This window comes from Aspergillus alliaceus (assembly GCF_009176365.1).
Source record: "Aspergillus alliaceus strain CBS 536.65 unplaced genomic scaffold BDW43scaffold_5, whole genome shotgun sequence".
In the NCBI taxonomy this organism is placed as follows: Eukaryota; Fungi; Ascomycota; class Eurotiomycetes; order Eurotiales; family Aspergillaceae; genus Aspergillus; species Aspergillus alliaceus.
Genome location: NW_022474688.1, coordinates 737,117 through 756,864, shown reverse-complemented (window position 1 = coordinate 756,864; position 19,748 = coordinate 737,117). Strand labels below are relative to the sequence as shown.

Here is a 19,748-nt window from a genome sequence, read left to right as displayed (position 1 = left end):
ATGTACGGAGTATATTTATTTTCAATTTATATAGTTTTTCCCAGGAACACTGTGTGGCTGGTGAGTACACAGCAGATTTTGAACAGGGTTACATACATAATGTAATTAATTTAGTATATTTCTTTCCCTTCATAAAATACAGATAGATGGATCCGTACATCGTCCTGTCCAGCATCAGCTGCCTCAGGATCCACCGTCTTATTGTGGCCGATACACGTGATCAACAAAAGAGATAGGTGGCCCTTCCGCCTGGAACAATGATCTCCCGCCCCGGATGACGGTCGCGTCCCAAAGAGCCCGATAGGTCAATAGAAGTGAACTAGTTGAGGCATCAGAGAGAAACCGGAAGACCGTCCGCGGAATCACTTGTTGGATTCCAAGTAATAATTCTCTAATTCTTCCTGGATATGCAGTCATGAGTCCGTATCACATTTAATTTCTTGCGATGAATTATCTTTTTCAACGCAAGCCTTGTACATTTCTTGCTTCATGTCATACTAATTAAATAATTTTACACCTTTGCCATTTGCCTTGTCGATCGATCCTTTCAGGGTGAGCGTCTTCGGAAACGTGTCATGCGATCTAGTTTAAGCTAACCTTCCACCACTGATTCAGATCTCACAACCAACAAACATGGCATATATTGAAGCATCGGCCGCCTGGCATCCGGCGCTCAGGCCTGAGGATAGTGCATCTTCGAATGCGCCTGTTCCAGATGACTTGGCACAAGACTCGAACGACTCAATAGCAGAACCTGCACTTGAACTGAAGGATTCTCTGGCGACAGACCAAGAGAACCATCCTTATAATACATCCACATCTCCAGAAACTGATGCTTCGGCTGATGAGCAATATACCGCCTCCCCGGCTGTAACGGACTCAGAGGCTCCGCCGCGTGCCGATCAGCTGTCGAATAAAGAGGACGCCCAGGAGAACGCCACGCGCGAAGAAGCTACGGGACTTCACCCTGCATTATATCCAGCGATGACCCGTGATCCCCAGCCTATCCAAGCTCCTGAGAACACGCCTACCGCGGACGAGAACGATGTGAACGGGATTCATGAGACAACCGCAACCAACGAGGATACAGAGGAATCGTTCCCTGCAGAATGGAATAATACAGAATCCGTTGAGAGAAACGGCACTGTTTCGTGGTTCAATGAACATGATAGGGGTGAAAATCTGACTACCAATGGATCCGCGAATGACGATAATCATAACTTTTGGGAAAGCCCTACAAATGGCGATACAGGGGATGACTTTTTTGACCAGCTGAAAACCCAAACTAAGCCAATCTATATCCCACCAGAAGCAGATTCTAGGTATGAGGAGGGAGTCCCGCTATTGGATGATTCTGTTGAATCGCCGGTCCAGCCTTCTGTGGAGGAGAGCAGAATAGACAAAATTTTCGAGAGTGATGGTGACGATGAAGGTGAAGCCTTCTTCAGTGAGGTCCAACGAACCACGTCAACTGAGGAAGCAGATCCACCGCTCCATATCACGCGCAAGAGCACGACCCAAGTAATCGGCTCACTTGACGTTACCCCCGATTCCCCGGCTAGTGATGCGTCCCCAACCGCTCAAGAATTTAACAATATTCTTGCGGAAGCTGTGTCTGAAAAACAGGTCAAAGAAGATCTTTCTGATGACGATCTGGCCGCAAGGTGGCAAGCAGAACTCGCGGGTGATCAACCAGGGAAGGATTCTGAGGATGATCTAGCTGCTATGTGGCAAGCGGCACTTGACGATGATGATGACTTGCTTCTGGACGATGAGGTGGGCGAGAGCTCTAATGTAAATCAGAAGTCCTACACTCAGGATGTGAACAACACTATTCGCAACAATGCCCCAGCCACCCTTAACAGTCCCTTCAGCACTCCGCAAAGTTCCGCACGACTTCCCGCACAGCCTACCACCTATACACCGCATCAGCCTTCCACATCGGACCTACTACAAGGGATACCGGGTATTGCTCCCCAGACGACCACCGTTCCAATACAAGACCATTTTGCACCTCCACCCCAGCCGCGACCTACGGCAAAGAGGGCGGAGAGCTTCGCGGAACGCTCTAAAGAAGGCTACAAGTCGCCTTATGATCTGCCAGATGACCTTACCCGTCCTCGCAGGCCCGTGGGCGCCCACAAGCCTGTTGTTGCACAACCTGGTAGCATGCCACCACCCCCTCGGAGCGGCAGTGTTCCAGGACCTCCCAGCGCGTCAGCGGTACCTACTCCGCCGCCGGTGGCACCTCCAGCTGCAACCGTCGCGGCACCTAAGAATTTCTATGAAGAACTACCTATGCCACCACCTAGGCCAAAATCTCGGCCTGCAAGCTCGGGACGCTATACGCCTAGTGCTAACATAGTGACGTCTCCTCCATCTCATTCTCAGCTCTCACCACCTCCGGCAAACCCATACGCTAGAGTCTCCCCTGCATTGCAAGATAGTAGCGACGCCAGTACTCAGCCTCAGCTACAACAGCCGGAGCGGTTAGATCCTTACGCAAGCTTACTGGGTCACAGTGCCCAAGGTGCCCCAGCAGCACCTACCGCAGCGTCGCGATACTCGCCTCAACCGCCTACTGTACATTCAGGGACCCTACATTCTGGGACCAAGCCTCCATCAGCTCCGAGATACTCCCCTGCTCCGCCTCAGTCCACTGCCCCTCCACCGCCTCGTACCCGGTACGCTTCTCAGCCACCTAGCAACTCTAGTCAAGGGAATATTTTGCCTTTCCAGCCGCGAACTTCAAGTCCGCTAGCTCACCATGAAAAAGTTTCATACCAACCTCCACACGATCTTGCTATCCGACCAGCTAGCTATGCTCCCAATGGCGTACAGCCGCGCGAGAACGAGCAGGAGGCTTGTGACTCTACTGTGGTTCCTGCGGGCACTGTAGATTCAGCTACAGTGAACACGGTTCCTGAAAACGTATCGGCAGCTCTTCAACCAATCTCCCCGCCGAGGAATCCATATGCCCCTTCAGCGTATATCAACGAATTTTCGAAGCGCGTTGCTCCTATGGCTAACCCTCCATCTACTTCCGCGCCACCTCCTGGTGGTGGTCACTTCCTTCCTCATCGCAGGTCACAGACTCAATCTCCTACCCAACAGGCTTCGGCTCCAGGATTATCTGTACCATCGATAGATCCTTTACAACGTCCTGCTTCAGTTCATGCCCCTACTTCTCCAACCAGGTCGGCCAACCCTTACGCGCCGTCTCAGGCCTCTGTTCATAACCGTATCCCCTCTCACCCGCTTGAGTTCATTCCCCCCACCGACGGTCAGGAATTGGATCCCCTTGAGCGATGGAAGGGGGCCCCAATTGTCAAATTCGGATTTGGTGGCTCCATCACGTCCTGTTTCCCTAAGCATGTGCCTCGATATACCGTTGGTCAGGCCGCCCCCAAAATCAAGTCTACCCCAGGAGAAGTGAAAATACTTTCACTCAGTGATTATGTACCTACCACCGAAGGTATTGTTAAGCACCCGGGCCCTCTCAAGAACAAGTCCAAGAAGAAGGAACTACTTGCCTGGCTTTCTAGTAAGATCGTGGCTTTCGAAAATGAGGGAATCTCAGAAGCAGCTCAATTACACCCCAACTCTTCTAAACGACATGACGAGAAAATATTGCTTTGGAAGGTCATTCGAGCGTTAGTTGAACACGATGGTGTTTTGGAAGGCTCGGGCGATGTAGAGAAGTCCTTCCGCTGCATTATATTTCCTCACCTACAAAACTCGGAGTCCGATTCGACCTCCGAGGGCACCCTCCCAGTCTTCAATTCTCTCCAGCCATTAAACGCGCCGTCTCAATCTGATGCTACTGACTCTCAGTCAATGGAAAGCATTCGTAACAGTCTCCTCGTGGGCGACCGAGAAAAAGCAGTATGGAATGCGGTGGATACTCGTCTATGGGGCCATGCTATGATAATAGCATCGACCCTCGATAGGTCTGTTTGGAAGCAGGTCGTCCAAGAATTTGTTAGACGTGAAGTCAAATCCACGACTAGTAACTCGGAACCGCTCGCGGCACTCTATGAAATCTTCGCCGGAAATATTGATGAAAGCATTGACGAGCTTGTGCCCCCATCGGCAAGAGCGGGGTTCCAAATGATCAGTAAGGTTGGTGGGCAAGGGCCATCTAAGAACGCCCTTGGTGGTCTAGACAGCTGGAGGGATACGCTGGGACTAGTGCTGAGCAACCGCAGTCCCGAGGACCATCAAGCACTGTTGGCTCTTGGTCGGCTGCTGTTGTCGTACGGTCGGACGGAAGCCGCCCATATCTGCTTTATATTCTCTCGAGCCGCAGTGTTTGGGGGTGCGGATGACCCACAAACAAGCATAGTGCTTCTTGGGGCCGATCACCAGCACTTGCCTCCGAACGTGTTGCAGGACAATGATGCAATCTTGCTTACTGAAGCATATGAATACGCAGTCTCAGTCTTGGCGGGCTCTCCCACGTCTACATTCCCGCATTTGTTGGCGTTCAAGCTTATTCACGCTTGCTCTCTAGCAGAGCATGGGCGCAAATCGGAAGCTTTGCAGTATGCCGATGTCATTACAGCAGCACTCAAAGCAACCACAAAACCGTCTGGCTATCACAACCAACACCTACTCTTCGGAGTAGACGAACTCTCGGCGCGCTTAAGGCAAACGACCAGTGACAGTGGGTCTTCTTGGATATCTAGACCGAGCATGGAGAAGGTGTCTGGCTCAATGTGGGCCAAGTTTAACAGTTTTGTTGCTGGTGAAGATAGTGATGCCGCCTCAACAGGTTCTGGGAAAGCTAGAGACGAAGATATTGGACCGTTTGCTAAGATTGCTGGGACTCCAACCGTCAGCCGGTCACCATCCGTGTCAGACTTTGGACCCTACTCTATGCCCGCAGCACAGCCGGCTTCAGCTAGTGGTCCTTCACGATATCAACCGAGCAATCAATACGTCCCCAACTCTTCCCCTGAACAATATCGCGGAAGATCGTCCCTCGATTCCCAGAGATCCTCATCGTTTGGGTTCTCGTATGGGCAACGACGAGGCTCCCAAGAACCGTCAACACCTATTGAGAGCAATGTATATCAAGGTGGTCCACTCTATGGGTCTCCATCTGCCGTTGGCTATCAATCTACTCCCCCTCAAACATCGTACATGCCTCTTGCACCTGTTGTGGAGGATTCGGCCCCGCAGTCATACCCTGTCGACTCTGCTCCAATGCAAGGATCTCCTGTAACCATTTCGCCCTATCAACCTCTTACCAATGATTCATTTGGCGAACCTCTGGATCAAAGCTCGGTGACAGTGCCTGACTCTGGCGCAGCCAGCTACATCCCTCCCGGTGCCGGCGGTGGCTATGAACCGCCTTCCGTCGAGATCAGCACAGTTCCTACATTGGATACTACAGAAGATCCTACTAGTCCAAATATCTTGAAAAAGAAGAAATCATTCATGGATGACGATGATGATGACGATGACATAGCAGCCCGTGCAGCTGCTATTCAGAAGGCGGAAAAGGCACGCAAGGATCGCGAAGCTGATGAGGCTTTCAAAAAAGCTGCGGAAGCTGATGGTGAGTATTCCTCCCGAAACCTATAGCTGATCATGTTATTGATTCTTTTACGCAGCCAAGCGGCCTCCAGCTGCAGCGAAAAAATCATGGTTTGGCGGATGGTTCGGAGGTGCAAAGAAGGAGAACGACGCCTCTGGGGGGCCTATCCGTGCCAAACTTGGCGAGGAAAGCTCTTTCTATTATGACAAAGAGTTAAAGAAATGGGTTAACAAGAAAGATCCCAATAGCGCTAGTGTAACACGCGGCACTCCGCCGCCACCAAAGGGTCCCGCTCCCCCTAGCAGAAGTGCCAGTGGCAGCAGTGCGCCGCCTGCTGCAGCAAACCTGGGTCTAACGCCTGATGGCAGACCTTCGTCATCTGCAGGTGCTCCCCCATCGCTATCCACCAGCCCAGCACCACCCTCGCTTGCTGCTCCACCACCTCTGCTAGGCACCGCACCTCGGTCAGTCTCTACCGGTGCAGCTATGCCCACGCCACCATTGGGTTTGTCTGGTCCTCCGCCCCGCCCTGCAACATCGTTGAGCAATGCCAGCTCAATAGATGACCTTCTCGGGGCGCCTGTGGCGCGCAAAGGTGCACCTTCCAAAGGACGGAAGAAGGGCAGATATATCGATGTGATGGCGAAGTAAGCTAACCCGCCTACTAGATGCGGGACCGCTGTTTTTTCTTTTCTTTTCTTTTGTTTGTATAATCATGCCTAACGATTTTCCTGATCCCTGGCTCCTTGTTACTCTTTGCACATCGTGGAGCGTATCTGGCTTGCGTGTGCTATAGAATACTTTCATAAGTTTGCACAAATTCTTGCATAGTGTGTTGCCTCGATGAGAAACACATTTTTCCTTTCAGCCCCCTTTGCATGAACACTGGTTTCCCGTGTACTTTAATGTTTGCATATGCACTACATGTAGTGCTTATTGCTTCCCCTTCTGGTTGCTTTGCTTACGCTTCTGTCCATATGAAATTGCTGGTATTAGCTTTCAGGGATGTGGAAGCCCCGAATGAGAGGCTTCTGCTATTTGGAGTTTTTACGGGACGAACATCTTTTATCTGGACATTCTAATACTATACTATTATAATAAATTTAAACTTCTAACCCTCAAACTCAAATTTTCTTTTTCTACAAGCACATTTGCATTTACCTAGAGATAGTGAGTCCCCATAGCCTGAACTCGGCAATGTTTGTCAAGCCGCGTAAGAATTAATGTAATACTGTCTCCGTTAGTGTGATCTTTCGCCAATACTGTAGAGACCGGAGAGCCAACATACTGTCAAACAGGAATCTTCCCCGTTCCAACTACCTGGTAGGTAAACATAGAGGATCAACGCCGTCTCGTGGACAAAACCTTCATACAAGTCGGCTAGGTCAGCAGTAGACTCCTCGCACGGATTACTGTCTCTCACTTACATGCAACGACCTTGGGACTCATTCTCCCAACACTCAGCACTCTTCCCCAATCCTTCCCGTCAATCCTTACTTTCGCCCAGCCGGCCTCGTCGTCATTGCCTAGCGCTCTCATCCGCTCACTGGGAAGCTGCTCAATTTCCGTTTGGGAGAGCTGTCCGGGGTCCAGCGACGGATTCACCAGATCAGTCCAAACGCTCGAGATGCGCAAGGCATCCGTCGCGATCGCCAGCTTGAGCGATCCATGCATGTTAGCCGACAGTTCCAATTTCGGTGAAACGACAGAGGCAGCGGCTGAGCCCGAAGAGCCCTTGGGGTCCGTCGCCAACTTCGTAAACCGCTCGGAGATACTCTTCAGCTGGAACAAACTCGGTAAGATGATGTGCACATCAGGGTCACGACATCGCGGTTCGTGAAGCCCCTCGATGGCAGACTCATGGAGAACCTTGACCGGGATTTCTTGCGTAATGACCGTCTCGCGTTCCCGGGGCCCAGAAACGGCCGCTGGTCCTGATGCAGTGGTGGCCTGGCCTGCCCCGGCCCCGCCACCCCCATGGTCGGGTTCCGGAATCCCGAGTGCGTTGGAACCGGGGGTCCAGGACGATGCATGGATAGTTAAAGCCAAGAGAGGGACGTTGCCCTTCTTGGTCAGACGTAGTTGGGTTGACGTCGCGGCTACGGCGGAGCGAAGGGCGCGGTGAAGAGCTCCGACGGGCACCTCGAGATTGATTACCCCGGAGTTAGATTCCAAAATATAAGTGGATTCATCGAAGATGGCTTCCTGGCGGGGATTGTTTAGTTCACTTGATAAGGACATCATGAATTAGGAGGACAAATGGGACGTACCACAGGTAACTGCGCCCAGACTTGGGTACCTTGATCGGGGATGATGGTGAATCGAACGACGCCATCTTCCAGGCGCATCCAGCATACCTTACCCAGCGATGAGAGGGATGCCGTCAACTCTATTAAGGGTAAATTTAGTGTCCATTCAGTTGAAGATTCCATTGGGAGATCCCAGAGAGGCGACAAATCCACAGGCAACGAAAGCTACGTTAAAGGGGCACGATTCAGAGAACAAAGAGAGAGAGAACCAACACATACTAGAAAGCGTTGCAGCATTAGATAGTTGGGTGCGAAACCGCATGTTTAATGATCACATAACATAGTAGGGGTGCGAGTTGATTTGAGTTGATCTTATCGTGTGAAGTCAATTTAATCACTTATCGGCGATACATTTGACCCTTGACGGAACACAAAAAACTACGATTTCCTTCTCTTCCAGTCATTATGAAACACACCATTTTTTGTCTGAGATATTATTACGCGATATATAAGTGGAATATTTGAACATATATCGATTCCTGTTATTGCGTCAGTATATATAGATATCTACTGTAATCCCACCATGACTAGTCTACTACAATATATATATATCTATATATTTCCTGCCCCACCGGTTAACACGTTTCCTCTCTTCCCTCGTTCTCAATTGACGTTATGTTAATATTTTTAGGATTATCATTTAATTCCCCTCCTATTCTGAAAAAAAAGAACAGCTCGATTATATCTAAATGATACTTTGGCTGTCTTCTATTGCCATAAGAGCCCCTGCTAGTATGATCGAAACACTAGGTATCGGGAGATCACTTCAGTATTTTTATGTTTAAGGTGGTAGGTACACTTGGGAAGCGGTGTGGGTGCGCTGCTAAGGCACAGATACAGAGCTCCCTAAAGACCGAAATCCTTAGTCTCATACCGGAGTAAGTACCGTGTACCCCTTTCATAAAAGTAAAAATAAAAACAACACTGCTTCTAGACGTTCGATAGGTGGGACTGACAAACACAAGCATTATTGGAGGTGTTTCAGATAAAAAAAAATTGCTAGATACGCAGGGACATCCCCACGTGGCTCGTGACGGATTATCACACGTACTCGACTGTCCATGACAGACTCTTCAGGCCTCAGAGAAGTCGTCAAAGGGAATATACTTCGTGTTATGTTTGGATCGTGATTCTTGTTCCGCCCGCCTCAAGGTTGGAGCTTGGGCTCACCTTGCCCGGCCCCCAGCGGAGGCAAGAAGGTTGATGTCTCCCATATTAGGGGCTAACTAAGCGCGGGCTTCGCTCCTTGCCTGTTCGTCGACTGTCTCTTGTTTCACATCAGTTGCCGAAGGCAGGGCAGTACAGTGGCCAAGTCGCTCCCTTGTTGTACAGATGCCGCCCTTTGTTGCAGACTATGATGTGTTTTAGGCTTCTAGCTCACGCTGGAACTCTAATCGGTTATGTGAATTTCCCGTTCTTCCTCGGGCTCTCACTGGCGCAGGATCCTGGTTATTTTTCAAAGGGATTTAGTCTTGCTATAGCGGTCTTTATTAGGCATCGAGGATGGTCATTGCTCGAGGAGGGTAATCGGACGAAGCGTTCTTGTTTATGGTCAAAAAGATGATTGTGTTGGAATAGTGTCGGTGATCTACTGGGGAGAATATGCAAGGGGTGTGTCGATCACCGATCTACTGACTGTAGTTTGGGGAATTTGATTATCGAGTCTAGTATAGCTTCCTCGCGTGAACGCAAATTCGATGGCGATCTTCAAGTGGCGCGTTTGGAATGGGGAACGATGTTTAAACTTCAGGGAAATTTGATATTATCATGGGTACCTCGGGAGCTTTTCTATGGTTCCAAGTAGGAGACCGAAACTGATCTCCTGCAAAGAAAACGCAAGGGAAAGAAGAGATAGATGAGATAGATGTGTTTATGAGGATTAACGTGGGAAGTCCGGAGTACGGTACAGTCTAGTATATGTACTGTACCTTAGATAATCTCTTGGTTTTCTTTCCTTCCGTGTGTATAATTATATAGATGGTAAGTTTTTATGCACCGAGGGTCTCCACCGAATCAAGATTTTTCTTGTCATGTAGCTCTATACATACATACATATAGATCCGAGCGGTATGTTGCGCATTCTAGGCAATTGAGCAGGGAAAAAAAAAGCAAAGAAAAGTAAAGAAAGTTATTAGGAAATGAACGAAGCTAAAGATTCAGAATAAGACAAGGAAATCAATAGTAAGATCCAAGTGTTCTCCATATTAATAGTAATCACGTACCCCTTTTGGCAGGCGGCGGCTCCACCTTTTCCCAAAGCGCTCCGATTGCTTAACTTCTCCTCATTCCAACTCACACCTGCAGCCGCCGTCTTCGAATCATTGTCATTCCCTTCGAGCAGGTCTCTCTCTCACTATCATCCCACATTCGTTTTACTTTTGGCCTTGTCTCCCAACTGCGCCTCTCCGATCCTTCCCTGCAACACCCTCCCCCCAGCCTTCCGATTGTGATCTATCGATCCCAGTCTGGCCCTGTAAATCCTCCGTCTTTATCTCCCTCGGCCTCCCACGCCTGGTCTTTCTTGCTCTCTCTCTCTCTCTCTCGTCGCATTTGATTCCCTATCTGGATCAACTAGTATTAATTACCTGATCACCAAATTTACACTCATTTTCCAACCCCACAACATCGTCGGTCGCCTATCTTCCCCGGCACTATACCTCCCCTCGGTACCTCCGGAACGCACCCCTTTAACAACCTCACCTCCGCTGTCGCTTCGGAGATCTGCAAGTTCGCGTCTCAGCATGCTTGCTCTTCAGCGGTACACACTCTTTCATATTCCCCGTTCAGCTACTCCGCCACTGTCTCCCAAATCGCGTTTGTGATTCCGTCCTTATCCGACCCGTATCCTCCTGTGAGCTGTCCGGTGGCCGTTCTCTTCCGACATGGCCACCAGTCGCAATAATCCTATACCTCCACCAATCCACCTTCCGGCCACGAACCTCGTGTCTCATGCCGTGTCGCCGATTCCATCGCCAAGTCGACCGACACTTCCAAGCTACCAGTCACTCGATCCATTACTCGGCAACTTATCCCCCGAGTCCACTCTGGAAGCGCTGACCTCGACTGACGCAGTACCGAAGAACGAACCGGCCCATGATATCCTCTCTAAAAGCATATCTCAAGTCTCTCAAGCCGAGCGAGCCCTCGGAATCCGTGCGGCTGTTGCGGCTCAGAACCTAAGTCTATGGTATAAAGAAGTACAGGCATGGGAATGGCCGAAACGCACGGATGCCCAACTGGGCAAAGGATTCCTTCCGCCTCTTACCACGACTTCCAATGCCTCCGATCCAGACTACCTGGGCAGCCTTCCTGCAGAAGTTGTAGCGGAACATGAAAAACGGATCGAGGAAATCCGGGATGGAATGGAGAGTCTAGGGGTCGATGAATTGAAGGAGCACGTTTTGAATGCCCATATCCCTTCGCGGTCTCGGCCATCTTCTTCCACTAGCAATCTTTCTGGGCCCCCTCCCCTCAGCTATGTGCAATTAAGTGACTTCACCGCCGTCATTACTGCCACCATTTTACGCGCTCTCCCACTTCTCTCTCGCCTAAACAGTCTCCTTTCCACGTGGGATGTTCGGCTCTTAGTTCTCCGCCAAGTTCCCGGGCTACTGTGGAGTCTGCGCTTAGCTCAATTGGAATTGGAATCGGCCTTAGCCTTGTTGAAGACCTCCGTTCCCCCTAGCGAGCAGGATGCCTTGTATTCTACATCGAATTATCATGCCAAGCGCGCCGCGCTGGAGTTGACAGTACTTTCGGTGGGACGACGAATGGACCGTATGCTTGACGCGCTTGAGGGCCGGGAGGATTCATTGCCGGAGAACTGGATTGATGAGTTAGAAGCCATCGAATCTGGTTTTGGCAATTGGGTCATGGACGCCGAGAAACGGACGGTTGAAAATGAGTGGCAGCGCATGATGGCCAATAGATTGCAAGCCAAAGACCATCCACCCGCACTAAGTTATTCAATCGCTGTATCAGGTGCACATAGAGATCCCGAGAACTTTGTCGTCCACACCCCGGAATCATTTCCCCAAGCTGCGCGCCCACCTTTGATGGAAACAATTGACGAGGAGCCCGGAAGCCCTACCGAGGCCTCGGCATCCTTTGGAGCTATGCTGGATCAGTCTGTCACTATCTCGCAAAAAATTCAACAAGCTTTCCCCCATGAGTCCGACGCATCATCCTCTCTTGATGGCACAGAAGCGACCAACGACACCTGCGAAGCCAGTGGGCACCCGCAGCAAGCCGATACTGTAATTGAACCCATCGTTGCCCCGGAGAGCAGTGCTCCCGACATTGTCGTACGGAACGAGTCGCCTCTTAGCGAGAAAGGACATGAAAAGGCACACCTCGCCCATGTCGAGCAACCGGCCCCAGATTCTACATGTACTGCCGCAACCGATGACGTGCCTTCCTCCGACCTCTACCGGGAAGTAGTTTTAACTGCATCGTCCGACTTTACCTCGCCGAGAAAACCAGTACCTACGCGTGATCTCTGGAAGCAAACAGCAGATCCTTTCGTCGCTCAAGGCGAGGATATTAGACAGGCAGAACAACCTCCACGGACGAAAGGCTTTGCTAGCCCTGATTCCTCTCCTGGAGCGATCAGTTCCCCAGCCAGCCCAAATTCGCAAACCGAAACTCAAAGTGTTGTGATACGGAGACCGAAAAGTGTAACAGATTCGCCCAATACGGAAGAACCGCTAGAGTCACACGGTAGCGAAACGTCGACGGTCTTTACTAGCGCCGAATCCATCGATGATGACCCTGGCCAGCTACCGTCTACGACAGTTGAAGATGAAGCAACGACTTTGCCTAGCGTCGCTGTTGAACCTGCTCCCATCGATGTTGCAGTCTCGATGGCGGTTAACCGTGATAGTTCACATTCTTCTCAATCCAGTAGCCCCTCGCCGCTGGAGTCTTCTAAGCCTTCCCCCTCGTCAGAAAATGACAAAGAAACGCCAACTCCATCGCCAAGGCAACCGTTGGATAGCCCAATCAAACTTTCCAAAACCAGGAAAGGGCGTTTGGATCTCGCGGAAACCACGATGTCTCGTGGTCGACGAATATCAGGCGCCTCCGCAGATTCTTCCGATTATCCATCACTCGTTTCTAGCCCGGACGTTCGGGGCCTGCATACTATCTCTTCCAATGGAACACCCAAGCTCATTGAAACTCCTCCGTTATTCCAGACAGACTACCAGCACTCTGGCCCCATCCCGACTAACAGTGATCATACATTGCGGGAAGACCGCTTACTGCGCTTAGATAGCGAGAAGTCTCCGCCTACATCCTTAAAACAAAACCGAGCCCTGAGCCTTCCCCTACAGCGGTTTATCAACGAAAGACTGGATTTGGACTATGAGAATGAGTCAAGTACTGATCTGACCATTCCGGCTATCGACAAGCAAGTTGCGGATGCGCCTGTACGTCCAACTTCACACAATGATCACCAGCGTCTACCATCACAAACCAGCAAACAGTGTCAGCCCATTTCGCCCAGCGGTGTTCGACGCGCCGTTGGTAGGCGTGCTGAGGTTCCCTGTGAAGAAAGCAACTTCCCGGGGTCCGATATCGTTACTCGTAGACAGCCTAAAGGTTGGGAGCGCACGAAGAACACACCCACAAGGGATTCAACCCATAACGCTGCACTTTCCGAGCCACCTGTTCTTGCAACTGCTACCCGTGTTCGAAAGCAGCTGACCGCACACCCTAGCCTTGAAAGCATCGGGGCATATAAGTCTACGCCTCGTCTTTCTAGAGATGTCTCAGCGAATGAGAGGACGAGCTCCCGGCCGTCGACCCCAGGCAGCCAGATAAGAAGGCCAAAGGATCATCTGGATGAGAAAATTAGTTCCATTCTTACTACTATTCCGGCTCGCATTCATTTGATGTCGGCTGAAGACCGTGAGCCTGACACGTCTTCTGTGATATCATCTTTGCCCTTAAAAACCAGAGAGCGGTTCCGCTCCATCTCCCCGCAAGGGTCACGTAGTGGTACGCCCACTCCATCCCTTACCCTAACTCCTGCTATTTCCCGTAGGAGGTATTCTCATGCTCCGGAGGAAAGCTCCGTGAAGCTGTATCATCTGCATCAAGGGGGAAAGTCCGCTCCTACCAAGCTTTTCGTCCGTTCGGTGGGAGAACACGGTGAGCGTGTGATGGTACGTGTTGGCGGTGGATGGGCGGATTTGGCTGAGTACTTGAGGGAGTATGCTATCCATCATGGACGACGACACGTTTCGGAGACGCCTCGTGTCGAGGTTCAAGGGTTATCATCTCGCGAATCGACGCCGACCTACACGCCACCTGGGAGCAGGCTGACTCGGCCTGGCAATGGGCGAACTACGCCGTCCCGACCTCAGTCGGTCATCAGTAATCGACCATCGTCCTCACTGGCTGTACACAAAACGAGGCGGGCTTCGAATGTGTCTGACATGACGGATCTCAGAGCAGCAAGTACCAACGAGACATTAAACCTATCATCCTCCCCTATGTCAACCGTCTCTTCGCGGAGACGGCTTTCGACCTCTTCCAACACCTCCTTTGGTGCAGTATCAACCATGAGTGATGCTCGCTATGGCGGAGCTATTCCACTTGGTTTGGCCGGACCGAAGCCACGGTCTAGGTATATCCACATGAGTGCGGAAAGCGAAGCGTGGGTGGAAGATGTCCTTGGCCAGACTCGGAGAAGCTCCTCTCTAAGACCTTTCTCGTATGGTCTATCCCCTCCCGAGCAAGATCATACTACCGATAAAATCCCCACTTTACCGAAGTCCAGAAGCATCAGCGATATTGGTAAAGTCGGTTCCAGCAAGCGAGTTATACTCCGCGGGCTTGGTAATCGTTAAACAGAGACTGTCGATCTATTGCTCTCTTTTGATTATTATCCCACATTTAACACTTCTTTATCGCCTCCCAACATCACCCTTTTTTTATCTACTTTTGCCTACTAGCACTGGCGTTTGCCGTTTGTCTGGGGTTTATTTGGATCGCAGGACGGTATGAAGAAAAGTATCTGGCATTTGCATTGTCGGTGTTTTCTTTTTTCTTATTCTGTTTTGGCATTGTCTAAAGGATTTCTCTTGGATTTGGTTTCTCTTCTTCACCTTTTACCAGCAGACATAGATGAGCGTCACTCATCGAAGATCTTTGGCATATTTGCATTCAAGCAAGCGTTTCGGCTTTCTGTCTGTGTCCTTGTCTGTTGATTGTTTACAATTCTTTTGCACATATTTAGATACCCTCATATACGGTCCCTACCTTCTTCTGTGACCGCTTTATGTTTATATTTTGGAAGAAGAGTACATAGGGAATTCAAGAATTCATGGAACATTCATAGTTTATCGACTATCACTTCAGATTGGGGGTTACTCACCCCTGTGGCTATGATAATAGCCGTAAATAATACGCTAATACGAAGGCCGCCAATACAACCAGCTACAGCTATCTAGCAATAACTCCATATAACCCCAGAAACAAGGAGTAAAAGTGTCAAAAAAGAAAACCACCCGAAGACTTCGAGCAGGAAAGACCATACCGAGACATAATCGTAAGAAAGATAAAATTGAGCTTGTAATCCAACCATACCACCACCCATTAAAAAGTTACATGCGCACAATACAAAAAAGCTACTTCACGATGGATCTTGTATGTGTTCGCGTCGTTCAGATGGCTGTCGCTTCCAGGGGACATCTTTACTGAACAGCTCTCTTAGCTCTGGAGAAATAACTTTGGGGTCGCTGTTATCGCCTTGTGGAGCGCTCGGCCCGGAGCTGGTGCCACTGCTGTACCCGGTGCTTATTGGTCTTTGTGGGGATTTGCCTTTGTTTGCATCGGATGGAGACTGGATGGATTTCCGTTGGTGAGTAGAAGGCGTGGGGAAGTTGTTTTTCTTATCTATTGCTTGAACCGCTCGTTCGAAGCGACGGAATAAGGATTCAGCGCGGGTAAGGATTGGAATGAGTTCCATAGTGTTGGAGAGTTCGTTGACTGTAGATAGTTGTTAAGTACGGCTCATGTTGGTATGAATGGGGGTTGCTCACTGTATTTCAAGACTTCGTCGAAATGCTTCAAGTGATCCATGATGACGTCTCGGTGTTTCTCTAGAATGGCCAACGCGATGAGTAGATGGAAACTGCTGGATAGATAATCGGTCCACAGTGTTTCCCAAAGGCGTAGGACATCCACCCATTCGAATTCGCGCTTGTACCAAACTAGAAGCATGCGGAAGAAGAAGAAAAAGTTCGTACTATCGGCAGACTGGAGGTGAAGATAGAGTTGAGGATCCATGAGTTGCACAAGATGGTCTAACGTTAGAAGTTGGGCACGCATGCCAGACTGGTCGCGAAGGAAGTTGCGTTCCTGTATATCAGACATTAACGGAGAAATCTGATTATCAGCGGAAGTGGACGTTACCATTCGGTCCATAAAGCCAACAAACGCCCAGAATGCAACTGCATCGTCCTGCATGACCGCGTATATTGGAGCTAAAAGGTCACTCATTCCTTGGACATAGCCTAAGCCAGGGTTGTATTCGTTATACGTCAACAGCATGTCTTTCATCTGTTCTAGATGAACGTTCGTCCCCGTCTCTGCAAATGGCGAGTCGGGATCTGGATGGGGGGTATCTTCCCCTGCAAAGAGAGGGATCGTGCGGTCTGTACGGTGAACATCCTTCTCTACAATGGGTTTGGATCGAATTAGCGACGGAGATAGGATAAACAGGGCAGAAATAAGACTTACCGATGCGGTTTTTCTGCTCTTTCCACCACTCATGCTGCTCCTCGGTGGAGTTCCCCTCGACCATTCGTTCCCACCAGGCACCCTTTAACCGAATGTACTCATCCCGCTTGGAATTCATCCAGGCCTGACGTTCGTCACGAGTACTATCCCATGGATACACGCCGAGAAGGAAAAGCCATGCTATCTTTCTGACCCCGTCGTTCGGGTCTAGACCCCCATGGAATATCCTTTCTTTCACCTCTTCAATAGTAACCTGTAATCTTCCCGTTGTTGGGTCAAAGAAACCCTCCCATTCTTTCAAAGTTACTGTCTTGCGACGTTCATGAATGGACATAGTTCCCGTTTCTAGCTCGAGAATCTCAAAATCGCCCACCGAGCTGTTCTCCATCTCAAGGACGTCCCGAGCGGTCCATATCCGTTGGTTTCTCTCGCGTTCGCTCTGTTCAGATATACTCATGGCCCATCGAGCAAGATATAGCCTGGCGCTATCGAACTCCTCCTGCAAAGTTTGGATCTCCGGTGTCTTCATCAGCCGACGGACTTGAGGAGGAATCCGAGGGTTTTCGGCAATCTCATTCGCTGTCCGCCTCGTGAACGTCGTGATCTTGCTTAGCTGTTCAAGAACCTTCCATCTAGTCTCCTTGATCGCTTTCATGAAAGGATCCATTCCTGCGTCCCGCTGTCCGCTGCTACCTTGCAAGGATGGACCGGTGGCTTGATCCTGGGATCTTGCTACTGTTCCATCAGCCGTCAGCGGCCGCCCGAACGATAGGCGATCTTCTTCAGATGGATTGAGCAAATAGACGCTGTTATCAACGGCCGAGCGTTGTACCTCCACATATTTCCGAAGCCACCTTAAAACCTCATCGCCACCCCAAAAAAGGCTACCATCCTCACCAAATGGGTCAAACGTTTCTTGGGTTCTCTTCCTTTTTTGTAGTATGGTTGATTCGCATTCACCGTCATGGAAGAAAAGAGCAGGGAAGCTATCGCCTGCACGTGTGTTGATCACAAGGCTGCCAAACCACCAACCGATGCTCGGAGGTCGTACAAGCAACGAGTATATTTCTGAGAGAGGTACAGCGAAGGCGTATAGTCCTATCGGGTCCTTATAGCTCGTGGCTGTTGGTAGAGGAGGCACCAGATATTTCTGTCGTGGGGGAGAGGAGTCACCCGCGAGATCGACTTTAACATAGGTGCTGTAGGCGTCGCCAAGCGAGGATTCTGGTACCCAAGCCAAGAGATAAGATGAGAGCTCGGCACTCTTTGGGTTGGTCGATGTGATCGGATTGGTCGCGTACGGAGCCGGTTTTTGTTGGATGAGGGCAATAAATCCGGGGATATTGTCCTTGGAGGAAGGGGTAGGGTGAACATAGACCTGGGATGCTCGGTATAGATCGGAACCGTCAGCCATTAATCGAACCGGAATGGAATTTTGGCAGCTAGCTAACCTTGCTTTTTGAAAACAGTAACTTCACGCCTTTCCGAGTTGTCGCATGTGAGATGGTGTTGTAATCGTCCTCCTCATCATCGCTGACGTCGTAGTAAGAAGGCGTCGGCGACGGCGACGGCGATGGCGGAGGCGTATATTTGACTCCCTTGCCCGCCATATTTGTTTGTTTTTGATTTCAAAATGGGCAGGACAATAAATCCTATTGATTATGGTTGGGACAAGAAATAATGTTCATCCTTTTCTAGTTGTTGTTTGAGTATGAAACTCGGATTTAATTCGCAGGTGGAATTGCGGGGGAAGACAAAAGACGCAAACGTCACGGAATTTATTAAGAGGAAAGAAAAACCCACCTGATCAGAGATGCATGTGATCTACACCCTTTCAATCTGATAATGATAACAATAATAATAATGATAGTGATAAAAAAAAGACGATTAAAAAAATTGAAAGTCTCGACTGTGTCTAGATCACCCTTTTCACTTTTGATTTTAAAAGGAATCTAAGAGGAGAGAAAGGCGTGTGGCTCGTTCCGTACTTCTATTTATATGAGTACTTAAAGCGTATCGATAACAACAGTCAGCTTCGCCACAGTCGGAATGACGGTTGCCTGTCACCCAACGCGCCCCCGAGTTCTGGTTGGAGTTTAATATGTCTACGGATTTCTATACTGGGGTCTCTGTAGGATGTACTCCGTAAATGCTGATAATATCGACAAGTGATCGAATTTATCCGATCGTACGTCTCTTGCCAGTGTTTTCTATATCCATCCATCCCGTGACTGTGTTAGGGTTAGATGAGCACCGGTATTCCGGTGTCAACTGGACAATGTTTGATCTACAGTTACACTGCCTCTTAGTTATACGAAGGAGCTCTTACTTACGTCATTAGGTGATACCCTATATAACAATAGCCTAATAGGGTCACCGATTTTTTAAAACGGGATCTCTGAAAAACTCCTGGGTATCCGGCCGAGACCGTTAGACTGCAATATGTCCAAAGTCGAGCTGGATAAACCCTTTTGCCCCACAAATTGAACCAACCCTAATATACCACCAGTAGATCGGGCCGGATGTGATATCGGAACTACAACAGCAATGACTTTCTCAGAAAGATTTACTAAAGGGAGTGAGTGACCACGAGGCAATAAGGCTTTTTTCCAAGACCTAAGCCAGACTATCGCAGTATCACTTTTTCCGGAACTGATTCACTGTATTTAGGTCGTGTCTTTCATACTACATGATTTCACAACAGTCCTTGACCTGCCACTATTCTGAGTTTTAAAATGGGAAACGTAGGTATCTAAGGGCTCTCAAAGCCCGAATGGTAAGTACTTTATAGATTAATACATGTAGGTCATCTGCGCCGATCATCCTTTTCTTAAATAAACAATTAGGTAAGGACTTTCCAACCCCTTTCCCAGATGACCTCGACAGGATATGTATCCATGACACATAGCTTCGTACACATCCCGGATGCTTTGAGTTGGCTTGGGTTCACTGATAGAGTAAGGAGATTGCTAGCATATTATAAGGTTCTAAAAGCGATCTATATCTATATTGCTGTAATTAGTAGAGAGGTCTCATCAACGTTGATTCAAGCGTCTGGCTAGGAGCTTGGCCAGCTGTTATTTTGGAGAGTTATTGATTCCATCATAGCGGCTAATAGGGCAGCGTTTTGAAAGCTGACGTCGTCTATG

The 19,748-nt window shown here is 49.5% G+C and overlaps 5 protein-coding genes across 5 annotated transcripts; 3 read left to right on the top strand and 2 right to left on the bottom strand.

Annotated features, from left to right (window-relative positions):
• The first annotated feature begins 344 nt into the window (after positions 1 to 344).
• Positions 345 to 6,644, top strand: sec16 (COPII coat assembly protein SEC16). The gene is made up of 3 exons (XM_032040623.1): positions 345 to 552; positions 616 to 5,563; positions 5,619 to 6,644. The coding sequence occupies exons 2-3, from the start codon at positions 634 to 636 to the stop codon at positions 6,191 to 6,193; spliced, it is 5,505 nt and encodes a 1,834-aa protein (XP_031904546.1). The 5' UTR covers positions 345 to 552; positions 616 to 633; the 3' UTR covers positions 6,194 to 6,644.
• Positions 6,645 to 6,678: 34 nt separating this feature from the next.
• On the bottom strand, positions 6,679 to 8,125 carry BDW43DRAFT_264006 (checkpoint protein HUS1 family protein). Its single transcript, XM_032040622.1, has 5 exons — positions 8,071 to 8,125; positions 7,813 to 7,931; positions 6,970 to 7,747; positions 6,831 to 6,907; positions 6,679 to 6,773 (listed from the first exon to the last, which is right to left on the bottom strand). Exons 1-5 carry the CDS (start codon positions 8,111 to 8,113, stop codon positions 6,747 to 6,749), a joined length of 1,044 nt encoding a protein of 347 aa, XP_031904545.1. The 5' UTR covers positions 8,114 to 8,125; the 3' UTR covers positions 6,679 to 6,746.
• A 340-nt stretch (positions 8,126 to 8,465) lies between these two features.
• Positions 8,466 to 9,688, top strand: BDW43DRAFT_264003 (uncharacterized protein). Its single transcript, XM_032040621.1, has 3 exons — positions 8,466 to 8,640; positions 8,692 to 8,729; positions 8,817 to 9,688. Exon 3 carries the CDS (start codon positions 9,206 to 9,208, stop codon positions 9,413 to 9,415), a length of 210 nt encoding a protein of 69 aa, XP_031904544.1. The 5' UTR covers positions 8,466 to 8,640; positions 8,692 to 8,729; positions 8,817 to 9,205; the 3' UTR covers positions 9,416 to 9,688.
• Positions 9,689 to 10,116: 428 nt separating this feature from the next.
• On the top strand, positions 10,117 to 15,168 carry BDW43DRAFT_264002 (GAS2 domain protein). The gene has a single exon (XM_032040620.1). It carries the CDS (start codon positions 10,734 to 10,736, stop codon positions 14,703 to 14,705), a length of 3,972 nt encoding a protein of 1,323 aa, XP_031904543.1. The 5' UTR covers positions 10,117 to 10,733; the 3' UTR covers positions 14,706 to 15,168.
• BDW43DRAFT_263993 (GTPase-activating protein GYP7) lies at positions 15,169 to 18,550 on the bottom strand. The gene is made up of 5 exons (XM_032040619.1): positions 18,051 to 18,550; positions 16,600 to 17,977; positions 16,273 to 16,535; positions 15,900 to 16,218; positions 15,169 to 15,846 (listed from the first exon to the last, which is right to left on the bottom strand). Exons 1-5 carry the CDS (start codon positions 18,207 to 18,209, stop codon positions 15,491 to 15,493), a joined length of 2,475 nt encoding a protein of 824 aa, XP_031904542.1. The 5' UTR covers positions 18,210 to 18,550; the 3' UTR covers positions 15,169 to 15,490.
• Between the last annotated feature and the right edge of the window lie 1,198 nt (positions 18,551 to 19,748).

Excerpts from the sequence above, each read along its gene's own strand:
- BDW43DRAFT_263993 (XM_032040619.1), bottom strand. The coding sequence starts at position 18,209 with ATGGCGGGCAAGGGAGTCAAATATACGCCTCCGCCATCGCCGTCGCCG. Across the intron at positions 16,536-16,599 it reads AGAGCAGAAAAACCGCATCG|AGAAGGATGTTCACCGTACA; the intron begins GTAAGTCTTATT and ends AACCCATTGTAG. Across the intron at positions 16,219-16,272 it reads TTGGCTTTATGGACCGAATG|GAACGCAACTTCCTTCGCGA; the intron begins GTAACGTCCACT and ends TCTGATATACAG.
- BDW43DRAFT_264002 (XM_032040620.1), top strand. The coding sequence starts at position 10,734 with ATGGCCACCAGTCGCAATAATCCTATACCTCCACCAATCCACCTTCCG.
- BDW43DRAFT_264006 (XM_032040622.1), bottom strand. The coding sequence starts at position 8,113 with ATGCGGTTTCGCACCCAACTATCTAATGCTGCAACGCTTTCTA. Across the intron at positions 7,932-8,070 it reads TAATGCTGCAACGCTTTCTA|AGTTGACGGCATCCCTCTCA; the intron begins GTATGTGTTGGT and ends TACCCTTAATAG. Across the intron at positions 6,774-6,830 it reads GGGAAGATTCCTGTTTGACA|TATTACATTAATTCTTACGC; the intron begins GTATGTTGGCTC and ends TAACGGAGACAG.
- sec16 (XM_032040623.1), top strand. The coding sequence starts at position 634 with ATGGCATATATTGAAGCATCGGCCGCCTGGCATCCGGCGCTCAGGCCT. Across the intron at positions 5,564-5,618 it reads AAAAGCTGCGGAAGCTGATG|CCAAGCGGCCTCCAGCTGCA; the intron begins GTGAGTATTCCT and ends TCTTTTACGCAG.
- BDW43DRAFT_264003 (XM_032040621.1), top strand. The coding sequence starts at position 9,206 with ATGATGTGTTTTAGGCTTCTAGCTCACGCTGGAACTCTAATCGGTTAT.